Raw genomic sequence first — 20,451 nt, forward strand, 5'->3', positions numbered from 1 at the left:
AAATGTGGATTTCAAGTGGTAAAAAGAAGAAACAGCAAAATGGTCGAAATATTTGCCCCCCACCCACCCAATAAAGACCAAACGCTTGAAACAGAACTATCTATCAAACTGCCTAAATCCTCATCTAAGTCTTATTTGTTTAATACATTAGTGCAAAGCATTCTCTCCTCCTGTGATTTGTGTTTCATTTTGTTTAATGTCGTGCTGTTGCGAGTCGCGACGAATGACCCTGTCCCTACGTTCTCGTACTTGAGTTAGAGTTGTAAAAATGTTTGCTAGGTAGTGATAGTGTATGAATGTGATTGGATGAGCAAGTTGCGGATGGCTGGGACAGTTGCATATGTTGATTGCTTTGAGTGTGATCTGGTATTTGGAAACTGTGTCAAAAGAGTGTTAATTACAAAAAACATAATTGCCGACGCTCCCCATCATACGAACGAAATACGTTCCAAGCGGTCGTTCGTGACGTGAATTTGTTCGTAAGTTGCTTCAGTGCTATATTTTGTCTGGAATGTATGTTTAAGTCAAACACTGAACGGGGAAGTAGAAAACAGACGCTCTAACAGTCGTAAAATAAATTCACACCTACTGTAGTACGACGACATATATCCTGATTGGTCAGCCATGGTGTCCCTTGTGTAAACATCCAGCTTCTGGATCGGGAGGCGTCTGGATCATCATTGATGTGTTAATATCTAATCGGCAATCATCACTTTTACGTTAACTCCAAAAAAAGTGTGCCGCCATTCAAGCCCTGGCAGAAGCAGAAGTGAACACGGTTGTGTCAATCGCCACTTGATGGTTTTTGTGTGACAGACTGTCGTTTAAAAAAAAAAACAATCCCTGATCTGCTTAGGCCACAAATGTCAAACTCCGGTCCTCAAATTGTTACCAGGCTGTTACAGAGCGAGCTGATAAGCCGAGCAGTTGTGTTGGAAGAGGGGAAAACACCTAAAACATACCGGATGGCAGACCTCAAAGACCAGAGTTTGACACCTGTTGACTTGGATTTATTGGAAGACGAGACGAAAACTGGCCCTTCTTTGCTCTCTAGCACAAATTGCCTCCTTCCCCACTTCCTTCCGCCCACCTGCTTATCCACCACGGTGTATCTATGCATTCTCGCCACCCTTCCTTCACCCTAATGGGCCAAGCGAGAGCCGAGCAGACATGTATCCCATGTGGATGAAGGGGTGGCAGGGAAGGGGGATACGAGGAGAATCTCCTGCTGTTTTTCACGGGTCACTGAGTGTTCCTAATGACACCCAAGACGCAGGGGAGCGCATCAAGCGGAGACACACTTCGCTGCAGTTTCTGGTCACTGACTTCTCAAGGCTTTATTTTTACACATGCTGGAAACAAGATGTTTAGTGCAGGTGACCATGGGACGGGGAGGGGTCTGATGGTGTTATGTCTCAGGCAGAGTCATGTTGTATTGAAACACTTTGACCAATATTTGGTACACCCGTATGAGCTAATGAAATTGAAAGTTTGCCCTTATAAAGGTGACTTTGTAGATCACTTATAATAAGGGTGTCAAACTCATTTTTTTGCCCCCAGCCACATTGTAGGTTGTGGTTTCCTCTCAGGGCCGTCATGAATTTGGGGAAGCCATTAGAATGTTTCATCCCCTCCACATATTACATATAGAGCGCACAGCACATTAATGAATTGTGGTTTACATACGAAACTTTGAGGCATGATGGCACTTGGCATGCTTGATTTGCTTTCACGGACCGAATAAAATAATGTGATGGGCCAGATTTGGCCCCCGGGCCTTGACTTTGATACTCGCGACTTATAATGACTGCATCATTTCTTTGCTGTCCTGTGAAAAAAAATGTACCTTGGGGTGTCAACATTTCACACATCCCATGAATGTAAAGAAATATATAATAATAATAATAATAATAATAATAATAATAATAATAATAATAATACAGTATAAATAAATGAATAAATAAATAAATGAATGACAACAAGGCACACCCCTTTAAAAATGTAAACATTTGTTTAATCACAAAATGGGCAATTACTCCTCTGGCCTTCCTGTATTGAGTTTTCATGTTTTCCCAGGCTTGCGTGGGTTTTCTCCGGGTATTCTGGTTTACTCCCACATTCCCAAAAGCATATCTGACAGGCTGATTTAACACTCTGAATTGTCCCAAAGTGTGGGTGTGAGTGCGGATGATTGTTTCGGATCTGTGTGCCCTACGATTGACTGACAACCAGTTCAAGGTGTCCCGCATCAACTTTTCCAAGATGGCTGGAGGAGGCTCCAGCACGCTCTGCGACCTGTGAGGAAAAAGTGGATTTGAAAATGGATGGGTGGATGGACAAAATGGCCATTCATGTTTTTCACAACAGTTGCAATGTGCTCATTTCCTTTCCAAGTGTGGTCACAAAATGCTTATACAACGTTACTCTTCTTTGTGATGGAGCTAACACCCCCCTAAATTAAAATATTGCAGATATTTCATTATTCATTTCAAAGGCATGGCTCAAATATACAACACATGAGTGTCTTTGATTTTAAAATCTGATTCTTCATGTTTGCATGATTGATTGCCAAGCAACAACAGAAAGACAAATAACCCACCGATTTATACATCATGGTACATATTTTTTCGACAGGTTTTGTGAGCTTCGACAACCCCGCCAGCGCACAAGCAGCTATCCAGGCCATGAACGGCTTTCAGATTGGCATGAAGAGGTTGAAAGTCCAACTAAAGAGACCGAAGGATGCCAGCCGCCCTTACTGACACAGCCTATGTTTAATATTCACCGCAGCAGCAGCAGCAGGTGCAGCAGCACAGGTATGTCGCGGGTGTCCTTATACTCACAGGACATTTCATTTGGAATAGCTTCACAATCAGACAGAGTTCCGATTGATCATGTCTACAAACTCTCAGCTCAAATATGGTCACATTCCTTTTGGAATGACTTTGATATTACAAAATCAAGCATTTGAACACGGGTGTGTAGACTTTTCCAATCCAGTGCAATATATAGAATGTGTTGTTGCTATGCAAAACATTATGCATGTCTATCTAATGTTGAAGCCATTTGGCATAGTTGCAGCACTAAAGTTAGTCTGAATATGATACATTTATTTAGTCATTTAGGTTTTTTTCATGCATGCAAAGTAACCCGTCGACATGTTAAATATGAGACATGGATTGGTAAGCCTGTTTGCATTTGCCCCCCTGCAGACCATTGCACTGATGACATTAGGCCATATTAAAGCCTTCAAAGCTGAAAACTGTGCTCTATTTTTCAGGTTTTAGGCGACACCTGAAGATATTTCAGAGGGGCTTATCTCTTCTTTTTTTCCCCCTTTCGAAAAGCAACATATGTTGTTTTTATTTTTTCTTATTTTATTTAAATGAACACATAAGGATTTTTGGTGGGGGAGAGAGACATATCAGCATTTACTTATGAAGACTTAAGTTGTGTCGGAACGAGATGAGGAGGTGCGTCGTCGGGGGATGCTCACAGATGGCACAGTGCGAGGAAGGAAGGAAAAAAAACTGAAAAAAAAGAATTGAAAAAAAGACTTGATCAACAGAACTTTTTTTTCTTGTTGAGACTTGAATTGTTAATGAAGCAACAAACTAACAACAGGAAAAAGCAGCAACGACAAATAGATTTCTATACATATTACATATTCTATACACATATATAAATGAGAGATACGCTTGTGGCTTTTACTGCTCCTTGGACAAATGAGGGTTCACAAAGGCGAAGATGAAAAAAAGCCGTCTTTCTTCTTCACCCTCTTTTTTCTCATGCGGTCACACAGCAAGCTCAGCGCCACCAGCCCCGGAAGAGGTCACTGAGGTTTCCGTTAGCGACAGTACAACTGAGAATCTTTCACTCCAAAAAGGGACCAAAGGACCAAACACATTTGTATTGTTCTGAATCAGTAACGCATACTATTCATTCATGAGACGACCGTACTACTAATGACATGAAGGAGAAAATTAGCTTCAGGTTGCAAGTAAGAGAATAAAAAAGGAATGATTTTTGTAACTAATGGGTTTGAGAATGTTAAAAAGAAAACGTGGAAAAAACAATACTATTTTAGTAGTGTAGACTATGTGGGTTGGATTCTGTTATGGGCACAATTTCATTTTCATCATTTATTTCATCCTGGTGAATTGTATTGGGGGTGGGGTGAAATCACAAGTGAGCCGCCATATTGGCATTGCTGTTTCAGTCCCCCCCTTTTTTTGTTTATTTTTTTATGGCGGCTACTCTTTCAGTTCATCCAAAGTCCTTCCTTCCTTCCTTCCTTCCTTCCTTCCTTCCTTCCTTCCTTCCTTCCTTCCTTCCTTCCTTCCTTCCTTCCTGCCTTCCTTCCTGCCTTCCTTCCTTCCCTCTTTCCCTTCGTTGCATCATTAAAGCCTTGATATTCCAGATAATCTGAGCGTAAAACCCTTGTGCTAAAAGTGCCATCCGGTTTAAGCCACACGTGCGGCACAATAAAACAGCAGAGTGTCTGTAACGGCTTCATAAAATATACAAATGAGCCTGACAGCGGTTGTAAACATCATTGCCACCGTTGGCCAAGGCAGCGTCTGCACGGGTCGCGCCCTCTCCCACTGCCAAGCCTCTCCAGCTGCTCGCAGAGGGGAGATCGTCCCCCCGCTGTCGCCTCGCCTCCGGGTGCCAGCATATCTCTCTCTCTTAATAGGAGCCATCAGTTCCCAGGGCTGCATAATGAGGATGATGGTAATATTGATCAGATGAGGAGGGTAGGGGCAGGGAAGGGTGGAAGTATTCAACATTAATTATAAATTTGGCTCGATGGAGTACACATTATTTGTGGCTAGTATTTTTTTCAAGATTCTTTTGAGGTGAAGGGGGTACAATAAATGATTTCTTATCCATGCTTATTCAAGAATTTTGGAGAGGCGAAAAGAAAACAATTCATAATAAATTAATTAAATTAAAATAATTCCCGGATTGTCACCATTCTTCAGTAATATTGGCTATTACAAAGCATCATCCTGGCATCCCATTGGTTAAGAGGCACCATTTCCCGAGTTCCCCAGTCCAGCAATCGCTCCCTATGCTGGTGTTTGCCTCGGACATTTTGAAGGATTTTTAAAAGCCGAGAAAATCTTCCGATCAGTTTTTCAGGTGAAAATCTATTCTGTGAGACATTGTGCACAACAGCCATTTATTGCACAATAATCTAATTTCAGCACGTATTTGTGAAATATTTTGATGCATTTCTATAGTTTAGGAAACATTGAGGTCTGAATTTTGAGGGGGCTTGGAACGGTTTAGGACATTTGCATGGAAAACGCATCTCTACTTACAAAATGTTCTAGTTCAGAAATATCTGGCCAAACCAATCAATTTTGTAAGTACAGTAAAGTCTCGTTATATCGATATTCTCGGGAGTTAGAAGAAATGTTGATATAACCGTACTGTCGATATATCCGTCCTGCGCTGAACTGCATTAACAAAAGCTGTCAAAAGAGGGCATCCAAGCGCCATATAAGAAACGGAGCTGGCCATGAGCTCGCCATTTTGTGCCTCTTTTTTTTTGGGTGATAGATGTTCCCCCAATGTTGCCTCAAAATGGCACATATAATTCTTTAATCGATTGCAAACATGTATGCTTTCCTCTACAGAACTACAGTGTATTTGAATCATATTCATAACTGGATGTGTAACAAGAAAGCATATTACCCGAATCTGAAGCCATTGTTTGGATTCACAAGCAATGCAAGACGTCTTGGCGTGAAGTCATTTTTATTTGCATTTGAATAAAAAGTGACATCGGTTGTCCTTTAATACAGAGTATGGAATGTACGGTAATTTTCAAAATCATCACGCTTCAGCAGACAAAACAAGAAACATTGTTGCAAAAACGATTGCATTCATATACAGTACAGTGGGCATGTACATAACACAACAGGGAAACTGCAACGCTTACATCTTACTGTATTATGTATGCAATTTTAAAAAGTCCTCAATCTTCTTCTGCTTCTCATTTTTACCTTTTAACACAAACACTTCAATCTCGTCTGCTACACGGGAGCTGGTCACGTAACAAACTCACGTGACCAAGTCACGTGACCAAGTCGACTAATGGCGCGACCGATGGCGTGTATCGATATAAACATAGCAAAATGGCCGGCGGGAGATGAAAAAGAGCACCGTAGTAACCGGATTATCGTAAAAACCATGAATCTTATTAAACGGAACTAATTATACATAAAAAGACGGGAAATGAAAGTAGTGTCGTAATAAGCAGTATTATCAATATAAACGATATCGATATAACGAGACTTTACTGTATATGTACAGCTGTAATAATTTCACACCAATTCAGTGAAATTGGATGGTAATTTTGTGCTTATTTGTTCTGAAGACATTCTGCTACAATGTTGGCTCATCTCAAAAGAAGTGCGATTGTCTCCATCGATGCCAGAGCAGGAATGTCGTCACTGGGAACATAAAAAAATCACGTTAGGAAGTCGACATTGAGAAAACCCATATCACGTTGATGGGGTCCAATTATAGAGTCAGTTAAGGTGCGCTCCAGCATCGTTAGATCACAGCATGTATAAAGTGTCAACTACATGAGTTGTTCTCTTGCAAAGAGCAGCTGCATTCTCTCCACAGAGGCTATGATGGCGCCGTGAAAGCTCATACGCAGTCGGGCATAAGCAGCCTGAGGAGGTCAAATTAAGAGCAAAATGATCCATCAATTAGACAGCGGCAGGCCTGTAGGTGGATCAGCCAACAGCTGCTGCAGACAAAACGAGTGCTTACCATTAAGCGTCAGTCACGCAAGGCCGCCATATATCTAAAATAATGCTAAGCCATAGCCACCAAGATGCATGGAGGTAAAATCCGACATGAAATTGACTTTTAACGCTGTTAGCGTTTCAATCTGTGTCTGTGTGTGTGTGTGTGTGTGTGTGTGTGTGTGTGTGTGTGTGTGTGTGTGTGTGTGTGTGTGTGTGTGTGTGTGTGTGTGTGTGTGTGTGTGTGTGTGTGTGTGTGTGTGTGTGTGTGTGTGTGTGTGTGTGTGTGTGTGTGTGTGTGTGTGTGTGTGTGTGTGTGTGTGTGTGTGTGTGTGTGTGTGTGTGTGTGTGTGTGTGTGTGTGTGTGTGTGTGTGTGTGTGTGTGTGAGTGTGTGCATAATCGATAATCATTTGATACCACATTTTTTCCCTAACGTCACTTATTTGCCAAATAATAATAATAATAATAATAATAACATAATTAACACATAATAATAATAAATTTCATTTATAAGTGCCTTTCAAAACTCTCAAGGACACAGTCACAGGATATTTTTTTCTGTGGGTGAGCAGCGGCAGCCACATGCGCCAGCGTTCACTCAACGCGGAAGTAACATAAAGTACAAAAAGCAAAAATGTTTAATTTATTTTTTCATTTGATATTTCCATGATGACAGGTGAGGCTGTGCCTCACCTGCCTCCCCTGACTGCACGTCACTGATAAACTTCACATCAACCTCTTTTTCCCAATGGACAAATTTGAGTAAATAAGCATTATGGAAAATAAGTTTTTTTTTTTTTTTCAAAGTCATTACTATGTTTTCATAATGTAGTAAAACGGTACTATAGATTTCCAGTTCCCTGGTGAATTCCTGTTACTGTCTGCTGTCAAATGATGGTGTGATAGATGCCCTACGAGATCCTGATGAGTCTCCAAGTTTGTCCTTATTTATTTTTTTATATTTGCAGATGAGATTTTTCAGCTATTGAGCAGTGTGAATTATTAAAATCAAATTAAATTTGGCCTTCACAACAGCTCGGCTAATGCAAATTAAAGACGGCAGCTGTGTGTGGCTGAAATGTAATGAGTTGGTGCGGGTTGGCTGTGGGCCGGGGGTGACGGCTGGCAGACAAAATTTGATGGAAACACGAATGAACACAACGGAGAGGAGAAACGCCGTTGTGTATGTTGCAGTCAAAAAATTATGGAATCACGTCAGAGATGTTCTCCTAATGAATGACCTATCGAGGATAAGATTCACTTAGTACAGACCAACCGCGTGGTCCACAAATTGCCTAATCTTCATGTCCCCGAAGCCAGTTTCAGTTAGATGAGATTCGATTCACATCTATCATGAGTAACACAACCACCCAACAAAAAATGAAACAAGGAAGTTGGGCATTTCGCTCAAAAGAAGTAATTTCGGCCATTTCTAGAAATCATCATCTTAAATAATTTGAAGACATTATTTATGATAGTAGTGAACTCAACTCACTTCAACTACTGAAAGGGGACTTTTGATAAGACATTGAGAATGCAAAAATACAAGATCAACAAACACACAATGAGAGAAATTGTGTCTTAATTCCTGCTTGACATCATTTACTGACACGCGTCAGTGACATTATGTTGGCATTGAAAATCCAAAACTGAAGCCAATTATTCAGTTTTATTTTGAAAAGGATTCATCTTGGATGACTAATAAATTGGCACTTGCTATAGCCCAAATCTCAAAGCACCATAAAATTACATAAACGAGCCAAACCTGGAAGTTTCCGTCAATATTTCGTGGCATATGCCACCACTGTCACATTTTATACATGCAATAACTTGGCTCTTGATGCTCCGATTTCCTTTGAACCCTGCATACCCTCACCAAGTCCTCCATTTACCGGGACAGCTTTTAAACTGAAATGCTTCTATTTATTTATTTTTTGGGATGGACTTAATTTTATTTTGTAAAGTGATATCATGAAATACAACCATCTGGATGGCGATATATACACCTGTGTGAGGCCTCATTCATACTTTGACTTGTTGTCTCATCTCTTTCTTTTCTCACCCATCATCTTCCATCATCCTACAATGGTGCCCTTTCAATTTACGAGCATGCTCAATGAGGGTTGGGTGGGTTTAAGATTATGAATATTGGTACAACTTCGATAACAATATGTTTTGAATGCTAAGGATGGTAGCTTATTATAAATATGAGAATCTGTATATTATGGAAAATCAGCACAGGACCTTTCTTTGTTGGGTAGGGGTACATATAGGTAAGGGTTTGTTACCGGGGTGCGGGGTTCATGGTTTTGCTCTCTGAAGATATGAATATTTTGGTTTGTCAGCACAAAGCAGTCAGACAAAGTTGGTGGAGTACACTTTACTGACCTAAAGGGGGCAATAGAGGCAACTCAGCACTGCTGTTATGTAATCGTGGAAGGGCAAACGCTGTTTACAGGTTGTACGTTTCTTTCTTGTTTTGTCTTTTTAGTATTTAATTGCCATCTCTTTTTTTGTGGCAGTGTCAGTACAGCATGGATCAACTGACAGGGAAAAGCAGTATCTTTTTTATATATATGCTATATTCAAGGGGTAAAAAACATGTGTTCTGTATTATTACTACGGTTATGAATATTAGCCTGAGATACCAAACAAACATTCCCCCCCACCCTTGCTGAAAATTTCTTAAGACTTGCTGCTTAGATGACTTCATATTAATGACTGATGATTAATGGTTTTATAATTAATTATCAATCAAGTATGTAACTATTTATTTATTTATTCCTTTATTTATTTATGTATTTATTTGAGATTCATTTAATTTGCGGTTCAAGGTAAGATAAAGATGTGTATAAAAATAAGAATAAGGAAATGATTATTGGGGCTTTTTCTCTCTTTCTCTCCTTTTTTCCAATTTTACAATAAATCAAAAAAAATCAAACTGGATGTTTTTCTTGTGTAGTTTGTATGTGTGTGTGATTCCACCTTCTAAAGATAGGGGGTGCTGTTGTAAAACATATATAGCTCCGCCCTTGGAATATTCATCACCTTGCAATAATAACAATAATAATAATAATAATAATAATAATAATAATACATGTAATTTCTAAGCGCCCAGTTGCAAACAATATTTTTTTTGTATTTACATTGTATTTATAAGCGCCTTTCAAAACTTGAAAAAATAGGCTATATAAAAACGAAGAACCCAACATTGCATCAAGCATTACAGTAAACACAGATGATATCATTGCATTCTGAAGGTAATAATCACATTACTGCTTATTGGGAGGGCAAAAAATAAAAAGAAAAGAAGAGCAAATGGCCCATGAAAAGTGTAGTTCTTGGTCAGTGTGCATATGAAGCAGTTCATCTTTCTTGAAATCACTTAATGAAAATCAATCCCTTCCCGATAAACTCTTATCTTCACGCCCTTTGTGCAGGCCCTGGTCTTGGGAGATCATAAATTACGGTATAATGTTGGCTTTGTTGAGGAAGAGAGTCGCAAATTGTCGGAACTCGGATGGATTTATTATGCAGATGTGTAATTTCCGAGCGGTTCCAAGGGGGACTGGTTGTTAAAAATGTTGTTACTTGTATATAATTCCAAACAAAACACATATAGGGCCAGATATTTATCTCTCCGAAATGGAGGTTACATTATCGTTTTGTTAGCATGATGCTAAAATAATATTGCTTCACCAAGGAAAATGTTTGTCCAGATATCAGCGTGGGTCATATTTTTTTTTATGATGTTCTGTACCTGGCCAGGGCAATGTTAATTTTTGCAGATGAAGATGACGGCGGCAATGATACATCCCCCCCAAAAATATACATGTTGCCAAAAAGAATATATAAGAATGAATGGAAGAAATAGTCATCGTTATGGCAACAAATGTGTCTCTCGAGCAATATGCAAGTTTAGCAAGCAGCATCCACCCATAACAAGGATTTACTGCACTATTTCCAGCACCGAAAAGCATAATAACTGACCAGAATTTTACTTTTGTCCACAACGTAATGCAGTATTGTAGTAAATATATGCAAGTCATTCCAAAATAAAAATCAAATAAATAAAAAAATGATGTTGAAGTAAATAGTCCGAATGTTGCCATCAACACAATTAGTGAATGTGTGATTATTGATGTGAGTTGGAAATCAAATTTTAATGTATAATAAAATAGATATATAGCATAGAATTTCTCACTCTCTCACTCTCTCTCTCGCTCTCTCTCTCTCGCTCTCTCTATATCTATCTATCTATAAATAGATAAATTCGATAAAGCCTTAAACACCTTTATCCGTGTATATATATATATATATATATATATATATATATATATATATATATATATATATATATAAAAATCCTCGTCTCACCCACCATGGGTGGTGTCTGTCCCCATTTCAGCTCGGGTCCTCTACCAGAGGCCAGGAAGCTTGAGGGTTCTGCGCAGTATCCGTGCTGTTCCCAGCACTGCGCTTTTCTGGACCGAGATATCCGATGTTGTTCCCGGGATCTGTTGCAACCACTCGTCGAGTTTGGGGGTCACTGCCCCGAGTGCTCCGACCACCACAGGCACGACTGTCACCTTTACCTTCCAGGCTCTCTCCAGCTCCTCTCTGAGCCCTTGGTATTTCTCAATTTTTTCATGTTCCTTCTTTCTGATGTTCCCATCACTCGGGACCGCTACATCCACAACAACGGCTTTCCTTTCCCCTTTATCTATGACCACGATATCTGGTTGGTTGGCCATTACCATCTTGTCAGTCTGTATCTGGAAGTCCCACAGGATTTTTGCTCGGTCATTCTCCACCACCTTGGGAGGTGTTTCCCATTTTGACCTTGGGGTTTCCAGTCCATACTCCGCACAGATGTTTCGGTAGACTATGCCAGCCACCTGGTTATGGCGCTCCATGTAGGCTTTCCCTGCCAGCATCTTACACCCTGCAGTTACGTGTTGGATTGTCTCAGGTGCCTCTTTGCACAACCTACACCTTGGGTCTTGTCTGGTGTGGTATATCCCTGCCTCTATGGCTCTGGTGTTCAGGGCCTGCTCTTGGGCAGCCAGGATGAGTGCCTCTGTGCTGTCCTTTAGGCCAGCCCTCTCTAGCCACTGATAGGACTTCTTGAGATCAGCCACTTCTGCTATGGTTCGGTGGTACATCCCGTGTAGGGGCTTTTCCTCCCATGATTGTCCCTCTTCCAGCACCTCATCCTCTGTTCCCCATTGGCTGAGACATTCTCTGAGTACATCATCCGTTGGAGCCTTCTCTTTGATGTATTCATGGAGCTTGGATGTTTCATCCTGGACAGTGGCTCTCACACTCACTAGTCCCCGGCCTCCTTCCTTACGGCTTGTGTACAGTCTCAGGGTGCTGGACTTGGGATGGAACCCTCCGTGCATGGTGAGGAGTTTTCGGGTCTTGACATCCGTGGTCCGAATCTCTTCCTTTGGCCACCTTATTATTCCTGCAGGGTATCTGATCACTGGCAGGGCATAGCTGTTTATTGCCCGGGTCTTGTTCTTGCCATTGAGCTGGCTTCTGAGGACTTGCCTCACCCGCTGGAGGTATTTGGTCGTAGCCGCTTTCCTTGTTGCTAATTCGAGGTTGCCATTGGCCTGTGGTATACCGAGGTACTTGTAGCTGTTTTCAATGTCTGCTATTGTTCCTTCAGTGAGTGAGACCCCTTCAGTGTGGACTACCTTGCCCCTCTTAGTCACCATCCGACTACATTTCTCCAGCCCGAATGACATTCCGATATCACTGCTGTAGATCCTGGTTGTGTGGATCAGGGAGTCTATGTCCCTTTCGCTCTTAGCATACAGCTTGATGTCATCCATGTAGAGGAGGTGACTGATCGTAGCTCCATTTCTGAGGCGGTATCCATAGCCTGTCTTGGCGATTATCTGGCTGAGGGGGTTCAGTCCTATGCAGAACAGCAGTGGGGAGAGTGCATCACCTTGGTATATGCCACATTTGATGGACACTTGCGTTAGTGGCTTGCCATTGGCTTCAAGTGTGGTTTTCCACATCCTCATCGAGTTTGCAACGAAGGCTCTCAGGGTCCTGTTGACCTTATACAACTCCAAGCATTCATTGATCCATGTGTGTGGCATCGAGTCATATGCTTTCTTGTAATCAATCCAGGCTGTGCACGGGTTGGTATGTCGGGACCTGCAGTCTTGAGCGACTGTTCTGTCAACCAGCAGCTGATGTTTGGCACCTCTAGTATCTCTACTAATGCCTTTCTGTGCTTTGCCTTTTCTGTGCTTTGCTCATGTATTGATCCATGTGTCCACTTATCAATGATGCCTGACATGAGCTTCCATGTTGTGGAGAGACAGGTTATTGGCCGATAGTTGGAAGGAACTGCACCCTTTGAGGAATCCTTCATGAGTCCTTCGTGAGTCCCATCCATCAGCAGCTGGTTCATTTGTGCTGCTAGGCGCTCGTGGAGAGCTGTGAGTTTCTTTAGCCAGTAGGTGTGGACCATATCCGGGCCTGGTGCCGTCCAGTTTTTCATACCTGAGACTCTTCCTTGTAGATCTGCCGCTGTGATGGTAACTGGGTTCTGTTCAGGGAGGTTGCTGTGCTCCTCTTTCAGAGTCACCAGCCATTGTGCACTGCTGTTATGTGCGACCTCCTTCTCCCATATGCCTTTCCAGTATATTTCAGTTTACAGCCTTGGAGGGTCTGCTCTGCTGTTAGAACCCTGCCACTGAGCGTACACTTTCGCAGGTTGTGTTGCGAACAGCCTGTTTATTCTTCTGGCCTCATTCTCTTTCGTGTACCTCTTTAGGCGACTGGCCAAGGCCTGGAGCCTTTGTTTGACAGTTTCGAGTGCTTCAGGTATGGTTATCTGCATGTACCTCTTGGGTATTGGCCTTTTATTCACACCTCTCTGGGTCTCCGTCAATTGACTCACATCTTTCCGAGCCGCCTTGATCTTGGCCTCCAACCGTCTTTTCCATGGTGGGTAATGAATCTCGTGGCTCTCATGGTTGCTCTTGTAGCCAAGCATGTCTAGGATCACTGATGCTGAGGTGTATATCAGCTCATTGGTTTCCGTGATGGTTCCGGTCGGGATCGTTCTCAGTGCTGCATTCACAGTTTCCATGAGACTTTCAGGTGGTACTTCACATAGCCGTTGTAATCGGTGCCTTCGTTGCCCAGTTTTCATTCTTGCCATGATCTTATCTCTCAGGTCATTTGCTGCCTCGCTCAGCATTTCATTTATTGGGGCTGGCTTCCCAATCTCATTATTCATTGGGGCTTGCCTCCCAATCTCTGGTTGAACCTCTTCCTGTGATGTGGCAGCCTGGGGCCCTTCACCTCGGAATTTGTGTTGTACCTCATCAATCTCAAGTTGTGATAGCAATTGCCGTTTGTGGATATTGGAACACTGAGCTACGAGTTGTTTCGTGGTCAACCGTGACTGTGGGTTTCGAAGTAACCATTCAGCCCCCATTCTCCGCATGTAACCTCTCTGACTAGGGTTGCTTGAGTAGTAGCATCCCAACAGAGCCATGTTATCGCATCTCGTCCATCTCCGCTTTGTTCCAGTAGCCCATTTTTCATCAGGGTGCTCTGGTTCCCCAGCACCTGACGCAGACCTTGTTTGGCCGGGCGACGTCTGAGCCGGCATGTCATTCCATTTATTGTCTCTCATCATTGTATGAGGTAGGCATTAGCGTGAAGGGTCTTGCCCAAGGACCCACACTGGATGATGTCATTGTGCTCATTTCTGCTCATTTTCTCTGCCACAAGTGGGATTCGAACCCTCGTCTCCCATATGCCAAACTGATGCCTTATCAACTGAGCTATCCAGCCGCTATATATATATATATATATATATATATATATATATATATATATATATATATATATATATATATATATGATATTTTGTTGCTGTTGGAAGGCATTTCACTATCGCTATATTTAGTTTGTCAGAGATTCTGATTAACGAGCACAATTAGGCGCTGATTCAAAGGACTGGTCGGCCTTGGCTGAGGTCAAACCTCTGAGTGTCATCAGCCATATTGTTATGCACAGCATGACTGCATCCATTTATTCAGAATTAAGAGTTTAAACCCTTGTCGAGCTGCGTGTTTACGAATATAAACTGGCCAATTCTAATCAATCATAGCCCAACACCTCTTCACCTTCCTTCGCGCCTGTTACCAGGAAGCGCTCAATTTGATATGTAGGTCAGCGGACACATTGTTTTGTCAGCCAGTAGGTTAGATATGTCCACTTGGTTGCTGTCACTTTGATTACTGGGCAGACATGTTGGGTTGGTCAGGTATGAGAGAACCTGCACTGCGAGATAGTTGGCGAGAGCTCCCCCATACACACTCACACATACTTTCACACACGACCAAGAAAGGCCAGAAAGTATAGTCTCCTTCCCTTCTGCAGCAATGACCCACGTAACAAGGCACATAAGTTGGATGCTGCGCCAAATGCAATAATCAGTGTATCATTAGGTAGGATGTTTGGGTAGTAAGGTTATGGAGGCCTTATGACCGATATCGTGAGATGCGGACCGACACAAGGTGATCATTTGCTCCAAGCGGAGTGTAAAGACAATCGCACATGAACAGACAAATGTGTTTACAAGCGCAGCTGACCAATGGCCTACGTGCCATTTAACCTGCTTCTTTTAATGTATCGTGTCAATCGTATTCCTGATACTACGGTCTGTTGCAAACTATTGCAGGATAAAAAATCCCTTTTCTGAACGATTCTAATCAAAATTGTGTTTGTAGCAGTCAAACCGCCATTACAAGCTAAATTGAAATGAAGAATTTGTTATTTGTGTCCAAAAAAACATTTGTTTTACAAAAGGCGGAACTATGGTCGATTGGTTAGCAAAGAAGTCCAAGATAGCGCCCGAGTGGGCAGCCGTCAGCAAGTGCTCTCATGAGCCTTGCTTTTTTTGTTGTGTGTTGTGTTGTTTTTGTGTTTTCTTTTGTCACTTATAATAATAATAATAATAATAATAATAATAATAATAATAATAATAATAATAATAATAATAATAATAATAATACATTTCATTTATAAGCGACTTTCAAAACTCTCAAGGTCACTTTCCAGTCACATGATAAGTTTTTGTGTGGGTGAGCAGCGGCAGCCACATAGTTGTTGTGCGTCGTGTGGAACGGATTACGGGTTGTTTTTCAGCATTTTTGGCCACAACATTCATCAAGGAGGAGACTCTGCTGAGCAGTTGTGCCGTTTCGGCAACACGAATATGCCAGCACTCTATTTGATTGGGAGGAATGTTGGTTCCTTTTGACTGTCATCACTGGACAGCTCTGGGGTGATTGTGTTTTTTTGCGCTTGTAATGAGCAGCATTTTGACAGCCCCGCTTTGTTTAACGAAAGGTTCATTGCTGTTGGACAGTCCGCGGCCGGATGGATGCATGGCTTGAGGAGCCCACGATGTGTATGTGGAACTGTCGCGGCTTGGAATTGAAGCAGATTTACGTGGGACAGGAGATGTGAGACAATGTCTTTTTGTCAATTGATGCTACAGCTTTGTGTTTGCTTTCAACATTTAGCATGTAGCAGACGTGCACGTTTCACCATGACGTCCCTGATCTACTGGTGAAAAGGACACTTTGATCCTCTCCTCTTTCATCTATAACAGCTTCATACAACAAAGAGGGTGCAGAAAGTGCTTAAAATTGAATGACTGTGTCTTTTGTGTTGTGTCACATTACTTGTTATTTAGTTTTGTTTTTTTGTTTGTGGCTGCCTTTATATCAGGTATATCTGCATTTTGTTTTTCTACTTCTTCCTTTCCTTTCCTCTTACTTTCATTACTTTGCTGCTGTGAAATGTAAATTTCTCCTTTGCGAGACTAATAAAGACTAATCCAATCCAATGTCCGCCTCAGGTCTTCGGTTTGAATTTGGCCTGACTGTGTGGAGTTTGCACCTTCTCTATTTGAGAAGGGAGGGCTGCGCTACTTTGGGAGTGGTTATGACCGACTTTAAACGTGGTCAATTGGAGGACCTTCTCTTACCCTTTAAACACTCATATTTTGACTCAGCAAAACAGTTTTGCGACATGAAGTGGGGGACTCGGAGATCAAACACCAGCTCCAATTCATCTTCTGACCTTCCATTGCTATGCTACCCGGTGGGATGATTTAAAATGATAAAACAATAACTCAAAAGGGTTTGATGCCTGCTCTTCAAATATTAATGAGCTAAATATTTCGAGTTAAACCAGCCCTGGACACTTTGCCAAAAATCCATATCTTATGAAGCGATGATTTAATGCATTTTTTGTCCTAGAAATTTCACTGGAAATGTTTGGCCTAATACCAAATTTTACCTCCAACCCCTCTGAGTGTGTTATGCTATTGTTGTATATATTAGCTAATGTGAATCCATAGATTACAAAAAAACTCAATTTCAACCAATTACTTCTTCACCTAATTGAAAGACCAGATTGCCCTTTTTATTAAGGCAGCCATCAATCTGTCCATTATCAATCAAGGAGAAGACTCACACACCATTATCTATTTATTTTGCCAAGTACTTTATTAATAACAAATTAATTTCCCCATTGAGTGAATCAATCACTCATTATGCGTTTTCCCCCCTCGCATCATTAGCGTGGTAATTGTCCTTGTTTACGGGGGAAGTCAAGACAGTTTAGGTGAACGTTACTGTATATGCGGATGTCCTTCGTAGTTTAAGATTGCGGATAGTTTATTCTATGCATTTTTCAATGGTTCACAAACAGTTTAAAAATACTACAAAGTACTTCAAATCATGAATTTATGATATTCCCGTCATTTATTTTTAATTGTAAATTTCATTTAATGCCGTATGTGAGTGATTTGCCTGCAACACAAACTCAGAGCTAGCAATTGTGATGGCCAACACGGTGCTTGAACAGTTGTGTCGTGAAAGAATAAATAGAATAAAACCTTGCGATAAATATAAATATGGAAACCGTATACAGTTATCTGGCCAACCGAATCATGCTGCTTAGCGTCGTTCAACAATAAACCCAAAATGTCCAACCTGTTAGTAAGCTCAGATATCTTGTTTATTTGTCATTTGATTTATAAATATATATTTTCGTGTAGGGGATGCTATAAAAACTTTTATTGTGTAATTTTAGAAAACAACCATTATCTAGTTTTTTTATTGTTGCTGTGCCAATGACCATTTTGTCTTTGGGAGCCTTTTAGCGAGTTGCTTGTTCTGTAGCCACAAAGTCTTCTTGTGCCGGTCCCAAGCCCGGATAAATACAGAGGGTTGTGTCAGGAAGGGCATCCGACGTAAAAGCTTGGCCAAAACAAACAGGAAAAGTCAAAAGGAAAAGAAGAAGTTGGGTGGAAAGTTGCAATTTTATATTATTGCAGCACTTGCCGTACACGAAAAACCTCGGACATCGAACCACATACTGCTTCGCCCCTAAAGAAACACATTCACTGATTTTTTTAACTACATCCGGAAAATTAATCTACATAGTAGATTTCATTGGATTGGATTTACCTTGATTAGTCTCGCAGTGGAGACATTTACATTTCATTTAGATGTCTGTTCCTGAAGTGGACCTATATTTTAATACAATAAATTGTAACAATCTTGTATGCTCCAAGTTGTCAAAAACTTATGTGAAAGAGAGAAAGGTGCTCTGCTGGGTTTATGAAAGCATTGTAGTGGCGCTGCCTGTCACCTCAACGCATGACATGAAACAAGACTATGCCTGCAGCGTTTTTAAAAATAGTCTGCCTATTTTTTTACCCTCTGCTGCAAACATTGCCGTCACTTCGCCGTGACACTGACGGCAGAAACCCGAAATTTAAGATCCAGTCATGAGTCAACCATGGCGCGCATCCATCCAGTCACCTGCTGCATCCTCTTCAGAATAGCATCTGTAAGGCCCTTTAATGAAGTCTTGTGACACATGTCAATGGCGTCCATGTTCCAAATCCTTGCTTCGTAAAACTAAGCAAGACGTGAGGGGATTAAGTATGATGGTGTATGTCACAAATCATGTGGCTCTCAGCTGACAATTTAAATTCCTTCCATCCATGTCTGGCTAATTACAGCACATGAATTGTTAGTGTGCGCAGATTTACATTTCTAATGGTGCGACATGCCTTGCATTTAATAGTTGGGAGGCCTTGTTCACACTGCAGGTAAATCAGATTTGTTGCCCATATGGCATCCTTGAGGTTTTACCATCCATAAATATGATCAGATTTATTGCATCCACACATTACTCTTCTACCCGTTCAATCCATCAATAAAACCAACAACTTGTCTGTTTTATCCTGGATGGAAGCCAATAAAGCCTGAACACTAACCTGACTCGAACCCAACATTCTCTAAATCTTTCCAAATCACACCTAAAACCCAGTCGCCAGTGGTGTGGTCCTGACATTACAGTCCGATCAAAAAAAAATATGAGTGAAACAGGATGGTGTATTTGAGATTAAATTAGGAATGTGACCTTTAAAGCTATTTATCATTTTTGGCTATTTACCATTTTTGGGCTTCCATAATGAATTATTATGATTACAGTTTTGACACTTAAAAAAATTGCGTCTCCAGTAATTGATGCCCATTGAGTCGATTTGGGGGCCAAAGGGTTAAACACCCAAAATGCGTGAAGATAAACATTCAACACGTGTAGCTAACCACCTCCCACCCACTATTATGGCCTTCCATAGTCACGTCCAAGTTACGTGATGACGTAATTGTATGTGACTTTGTGTTCCCGGAAGAAAAGAAGCGAGAAGGTAAAAGGATCAAGTCCCGTCTGTCCATGTGTGTTCATAATATGTAAAACACTGCACATATAATTTTTGAAATCATGGACATTTTTGGACTCAAAGGGAAAAATCAATACAAAGCACAGACCAGAGATCATAGTTCAAATTAAAACAAATTTTAATAAAGGGGCAGTCAAGGAGAGAAAAAAAAATCATCTGTTTTCTGAATTTGGTCAGATGACATTCACAAACTAAGCTGTAATTGATCGTTACCCGATCCCTGAGCAACCGTGCAGATTTTTTTTTTCAGTCGCCCCAAAGCCGTAAACACTGCACCATCACAAACCCTACAACTACATATGCTTTTCTCATAAATTGGGCGAAAGCTGCACGTGCTTTAGTCAAAAGAATCTGCGTTATAGCCCTTTGGGCCTTTATGTGTAGAAAACTGATTGTTGCTATGGTGTGAAAAGGATTGAATGCCTGTATATCCTTGTACAGTATTTGATACCCCATCATACTCAGATTGTTTGTTGTCTTTCTACCCTGTGTAGGATGTGGTGTCACACTCGCAGTCTAACACAAAACTCGTACAATAATGACAAATTGTAAATGTAATATTATTGGTGATAATATTAAGCTTTTCTGATTACAATTTGAATTCAAGCTTTCAGATTTTATGGAATGAGGACCCCATCAGGGCATATTATGAACTACAAGAGTGCATGAAAATTACATTTTCGACGTTTCACCTATTAAAAGTCTTGACCCAAACAATTTTTTTGTCAGGTCATGCTCCACCTGGAAGGAAAGATGGGAAAAAAGGCCACCTACTCAGTAAGACTCACTGTAAAATGTATGTAACTGACTCACAACATTCATACAATTTATAAAAGGAGGGGAACATAAGAAAAACAGCAGGGAAGCAA

The 20,451-nt window shown here is 41.1% G+C and overlaps 1 protein-coding gene across 4 annotated transcripts in view; it reads left to right on the forward strand.

Moving 5' to 3' along the window:
* Positions 1 to 9,690, forward strand: part of celf5a (cugbp, Elav-like family member 5a) — a 296,973-nt gene extending 287,283 nt beyond the window's left edge. For all 4 annotated transcript variants that reach the window (XM_088999949.1, XM_088999953.1, XM_088999952.1 and 1 more), the window contains exons 11-12: positions 2,635 to 2,816; positions 3,281 to 9,690. In XM_088999949.1, coding sequence (XP_088856075.1) covers positions 2,635 to 2,762 — 128 coding nt within the window. In that variant the 3' untranslated portion in view covers positions 2,763 to 2,816; positions 3,281 to 9,690. The remainder of the gene's footprint in view (positions 1 to 2,634; positions 2,817 to 3,280) is intronic.
* The last annotated feature ends 10,761 nt before the right edge of the window (positions 9,691 to 20,451 follow it).

This window comes from Hippocampus bargibanti, linkage group LG07 (genome assembly GCF_051943395.1).
Source record: "Hippocampus bargibanti isolate YZ-2025 linkage group LG07, ASM5194339v1, whole genome shotgun sequence".
Lineage (NCBI taxonomy): Eukaryota > Metazoa > Chordata > Actinopteri > Syngnathiformes > Syngnathidae > Hippocampus > Hippocampus bargibanti.